This window comes from Myotis davidii, unplaced genomic scaffold, assembly GCF_000327345.1.
Source record: "Myotis davidii unplaced genomic scaffold, ASM32734v1 scaffold1219, whole genome shotgun sequence".
NCBI lineage: Eukaryota > Metazoa > Chordata > Mammalia > Chiroptera > Vespertilionidae > Myotis > Myotis davidii.
This window is the reverse complement of record NW_006290442.1, coordinates 1,078,269-1,083,627: the sequence shown is the minus strand read 5'-3', so window position 1 is coordinate 1,083,627 and position 5,359 is coordinate 1,078,269. Positions and strand designations below refer to the sequence as shown.

Here is a 5,359-nt window from a genome sequence, read left to right as displayed (position 1 = left end):
CAGAAGCTCGGGGGCCCTGGGCAGCGTGCGCCCGGGGGTCCTCCGCCACGCCGCCCCTCCCTCACCTCATTTCTAGCTCCTTCCCTGCCTGCAGCAGCCGGGAAGGCCTATGGCCGCCTTCGTCGGTGGTGGTGCGAGAACTCGCCTACTAGCGCTAGCAATTAGTTAGCGGGGACTTGAAGCGGGTTACAAGAGTTATTTCCTGACCGAGAGGCTTGTGTGCAGCTTGGTGCCCGGGCCTGGCTGCGAGGAAGGTTCTGGCGCCCTCCGCCCTCTCATTAACCCCTTTCTAAAGGTTGGGACTTAGCTAGGGCACCCGCTCAGCCATGCTGTCCCCCTCCCGCAAGCCTCGGAAAAACCGGGGAGCGGTGCATGCCGGGACCTGTAGTTCCCCTCCCACCTCGGATCCCCGCCTTTCCTGATTTGGGGGTTGGGGTGTGGGGTGTGGTGGCGAGAGGAGGTGCTTTGCTTGGGAGCCTGGTGCAGTGTAACCGCCAACTGCAAATAGCCCGAGTAAAGGGGGAGGTGTCAGGGACTCGGGGAGCAAGGCAACTTGACCTGGGTCAGGACAGCCACCGATGGTTCAGAGCAGGTTCTGCGGAGTCCAGGATAGCGAAATCCTAGCCCGGATCTCATGCCCACCGCCTAACGCCACGTGTGTGTGTGTGTGTGTGTCTGTGTCTGTGTGTGCGCGCGCACGTGCTCCTGGACAAACCTCCAGGAGCCCAGCCCCTACCTAGTCCAGAAATGCATTCTAGATCTTGGAATCTCAAGCTGCTCTCCCAATGGGCATGTGGCTTCCCCTTATCTCTCCAGTGTCCTGGTCATTTCTACAAGGAAGGGTCAGTTCCCCTTTTATCCTCCACTCCTTTCCCTTAACTTTTCTACTCCTTAATCCCTTGTCCATTCTATCTTGGAAATTTTCCTTAAGAGGACAATCAAAACACCTACCAGGTTTGCCCATGGAGTGACCTTTTCTAAATGCTAAGGAAGAGAAGCAGAGACTTATAAATTCCTGGGAAATACCCTTAGTCCAGAAATGGAGGACTTAAACCAGCCTACCAGTTTGGAAAGCCCATGTTCTGAGTCAGAGTTTAGGGCCTGACACCTGTGCTCATCTGTAATCCTATATAATAAAAGGATAATATGCAAATTGACAGAACAACCAGTCGCTATGATGCACACTGACCACCAGAGGGCAAATGCTCAACGCAGGAGCTCCCCCCAGCCCGTAGGCCTGATCTGGACCTGCCGGCTACTCCCTCAGTCCTTTTTCCCCGGCCAGCAGGCTCCAATCACCCGATGGCAGCCAGGAAACCAGGAGTGGATGGCAGTGGGGAGTGGGGCCAGTTGCCAGCAGCCTGGGAAGATGGCCCTGATCGCATGCCAGGCCTAGGGACTGTGCCTATGCACAAATTTTGTACACCAGGCCTCTAGTCTGGTATATTCTTTTTTATCTTTTGGACTTTTCATTTCTCATATTTCTCTCCTTATATCCAAATCAGACCCTGATCTGATGGTCACTGGCATTTAGAAAGAATGAGAAAACAGAGCATAAATACTTCTTTGCTGCTGCCATAAATTCTACCAATTTAATCACTCCAACAACTCAGAAAGGTGCCTACCAAACAAAATCTACCCATGATGTAATAAGTAGAAGTGAGAGTAAAAATATTCAATATCTAATACAGCCTAGAAGCAGACAGATCAGATGGACTTATCATCACTACTTTACAAATAAGATTTAGAGAGTTTGAGTGTCTCCAGTTTTTCAAACCAAGTCATATCACACCTCAAGAAAGATTGGGAGGTCAGTTGGCTTCTAGCCAAGCTTGGTATCAGAATTCTTTGAGGACTGGTCCTTTGAATCTATTTACAAGGAGGCAGAAGACCTTCTCTATGTTCCTGTCAGGGGTGTGCAGGCAGTTTTTTGCCTCTTTCTACCCCCATCCCTGGGGATTCACCTTCTCCCCCTTCCTCCCAGGTCATCAAGCGAGAGGGCATGGGCACAGAGATGCCCATGATTGGGGACCGAGTCTTCGTCCACTACACTGGCTGGCTATTAGACGGTACCAAGTTTGACTCCAGTCTGGACCGCAAAGATAAATTCTCCTTTGACCTGGGAAAAGGTAGGCAAAACCTAGGCTTGGTAGATAGGCTTTGAGGAGGGTGTAAGCTGTTATGAGTGGAAAACATATTTTCAGAAGCTTAAGAAGGAATGGTTTATTACAGACTGTTGATTTTGTTGTTATTGTTACTTTTTCTTCCACTGTCCTGTAACTGTATTGATTCCTCTCTCTTTTCCCCTGATCACCTCTGAATACCTCACTTCCTCTTCAAGAGTGTACCGCTCTGTTTCTTGAACTCCTTTGTTCTAGAGTTGAGTGTGTGTTGTTGTCTTTTTGTTTGTTTTAAGAGGCCTGGGACGACAGCACTGGTTGCTACCAGGTTTTCTACCTTTCTGGTCCCATTTCAAAAGATTGTCCAGCTTCCCCTTGGACATGGTATTCTGAGGCCACTGAGCCCTGAGTCACGTCCCTACCAAGGAGGACCTGTTTGCTCTCTGTACCTACAGGGGAGGTCATCAAGGCTTGGGACATTGCTGTAGCAACCATGAAGGTGGGAGAAGTATGTCGCATCACCTGCAAACCAGACTATGCCTACGGGTTGGCAGGTAGCCCTCCGAAGATCCCTTCCAATGCCACACTTGTGTTTGAGGTAAATGTCCGGCCAGAGAGCAAGGCAAAGAGCCAGCGTTATCTCAGCTCAGGGTCTGGCTGCCCTCCAGTCCTTCCTGCTGCTTAGAGACAATGTAGCCAAACCTGAGGGCCTGGCCTTTAAGGGGAGAAGAGAAATGCACATAGCTTACTGCTACCAGAATGTGGGCTGTGATGGAGATTTCAGGTGGGAAGAGGTGGCCACGAATCCCTTTTCAAACTCGAAGCAGGATAATGGGTTGAGACATGTTTATCTCAAAAGCAGTGCCCATAGGAGATGGGGTATAACTTTAACTGAAAGGAGTCTGGAGGTCAGAATCTGCATGCAGTTATAAATGACAGTATAGAATTGGCGCCTAGAGATCAGAGGTGGGGAAAGATGCCTCCCTCCATGTGTCAAGATAGTGAGGGACGTTTTCACTTGACACCATTCAGTCTGAAGGTAGTTGAGCCCTAATGGCCACTAATACTTGGAGAATGTTCAGAAAACTACTGGGAGATGTTGGGTCATTTCTAATGCCTGTCAGATTGGGCATCTCAATTAACCAAGTTAGGATTGTCTGGAACATATCCTTACTATGTGGAGCAGGTAGTAAATAGATTGATCTCCTCAGGTTAATCTCTGCGGCCTGCCTCTACCAAAGTTAACACCTAGGGCAGATCTTGACAACTAAGCAAACGTGTCACTTTGTCCACTCCTAGTGTGGCTGACCTAGTCTAGCAGTTACTAGGGACTCTTCTGAATAAAAGTTGTATATCACTGTTGATGAGTTCGTGCTGAAAGGAGTTGTGTCACCTTACATCTTTCCCCACAGGTGGAGTTATTTGAGTTCAAGGGAGAGGACCTGACAGAAGAGGAAGATGGCGGAATCATCCGGAGAATACGGACTCGGGGCGAAGGCTATGCCAAGCCCAACGAGGGTGCTATTGTAGAGGGTGAGACGGTAGTCTGGTTTTAATTTGGTTTCTGATACTTAGTCTCTGGGTGGCTTTGGGCAAGTCACTTCCTTTCTCTGATCCTTTTCTTGTCTATAAAATGACGGATTGGACATATCTTCTTAATTATCCCCCCAAGTCTGAGAACACAGCCAGGGCATCTTGGGGGCAAGAAGTGATGCGGTAATAGAGTTAGGCTCATAGCATCCTTCTTCAATCACCTGCCCACTCACACACCTGGTACATTGCCTCTCTTGCATGCCAGTCGCACTGGAAGGGTACTACAAGGACCAGATTTTTGATCAGCGGGAGCTCCACTTTGAGATCGGCGAGGGTGAGAGTCTGGATCTGCCTTGTGGGCTGGAGAAAGCCATTCAGCACATGGAAAAAGGAGAACATTCCATTGTGCATCTCAAGCCCAGGTGAGGAATGGGCACTTTGTAGAGCAGGTGGGTGAACCAAGGTCAGAGATCTACATGTCCACAGTGAGTCGTATAACTGGCCATGTGTATCCTTTCCTCTGCATGTGTTCACTACCCCCACAGCTTCATTAGTGTTCACGATGCCTCTGGGCACACCAAACATAGGCCATTATGATCTCTTTGCTGTATTTAGGAATGTGGCCACAATTGTCCACATCTCCTTGGATCAGAATGTAATCTTTTCAGTCATGGCTGTTACAGGCTCTCTCTCTTCTTTTTTTTTTTTTTTTTTAATTGATTTCAGATAGGAAGAGGGTGAGAGATGGAAACATCAATGATGAGAGAGTATCATTGACTGGCTGCCTCCTGCAGCCAGGGGGCCTACTGGGGATCAAGCCCGCTACTCGAGCATGTCCCCTTGACTGGAATCGAACCTGGGACCTTCCAGTCTGCAGTTCAGTGCTCTATCCACTGAGCCTAACCAGCTAGGGCGACTCTCTCTACTGACATCAAGATTTCCATCTCCCATGAATTCCTTCACTCATAAATGACATTTATTGAAACACACCTACTCTGTGCCAGACACAATGCTGGAAATTCCTAGGTATTGAGAGACATTGTTCCTGCCATCTATTGACTCATTTTTCAGTGAGATGCCATTTAAATTCGTAATCATGCCAGTATGTAGTATGAGTTATTCCAAGGATATGTAAGATACTAAGAGACCAACTGATTGTGTAAAGATGTCAGGGAAGATTTTGCTAAATAGGAAACATTTGAACCAGGTTTCAAGGGATGGGGAGGTACTTCCAGGAAACAGATAATAAAGCCTTTCCTGTGGAGCAGGTTAAATGTTGCTGAGATAACCTAGAGCTTTTTTTGTTTGTTTTGTTTTTGTCCCCACAGCTATGCTTTTGGCAGTGTTGGGAAAGAAAAGTTCCAAATCCCACCAAATGCTGACCTGAAATACGAAATCCAGCTCAAGAGTTTTGAGAAGGTGAGTTTACTCAAGGCCTTCCCTATCCTGGAGTCAGTTCCCACCCTGCAAGTGATTCTCTGGGGTAACTGACAGTTGTGTTTCTGCCTTGGGGGACGGCAGGCCAAGGAGTCTTGGGAGATGAATTCAGAGGAGAAGCTGGAACAAAGCACCATAGTGAAAGAGCGGGGCACTGTGTACTTCAAGGTGAGCCAGCAGCCATGGTCCAGAGGATACCCTTCCCCCGATGGCTGAGGTCATTTTCTGGCAGGGAGTAGACAAGTGGCACCTGCAGTCTACTGAGTGTA

The 5,359-nt window shown here is 48.5% G+C and overlaps 1 protein-coding gene across 1 annotated transcript in view; it reads left to right on the top strand.

Moving 5' to 3' along the window:
- FKBP4 (FK506 binding protein 4) overlaps nt 1–5,359 on the top strand; it is a 9,058-nt gene that overhangs the window by 547 nt on the left and 3,152 nt on the right. Inside the window, exons 2-7 of the mRNA XM_006763541.2 lie at nt 1,985–2,129; nt 2,576–2,718; nt 3,533–3,653; nt 3,919–4,075; nt 4,982–5,072; nt 5,175–5,258. Coding sequence (XP_006763604.1) covers nt 1,985–2,129; nt 2,576–2,718; nt 3,533–3,653; nt 3,919–4,075; nt 4,982–5,072; nt 5,175–5,258 — 741 coding nt within the window. The remainder of the gene's footprint in view (nt 1–1,984; nt 2,130–2,575; nt 2,719–3,532; nt 3,654–3,918; nt 4,076–4,981; nt 5,073–5,174; nt 5,259–5,359) is intronic.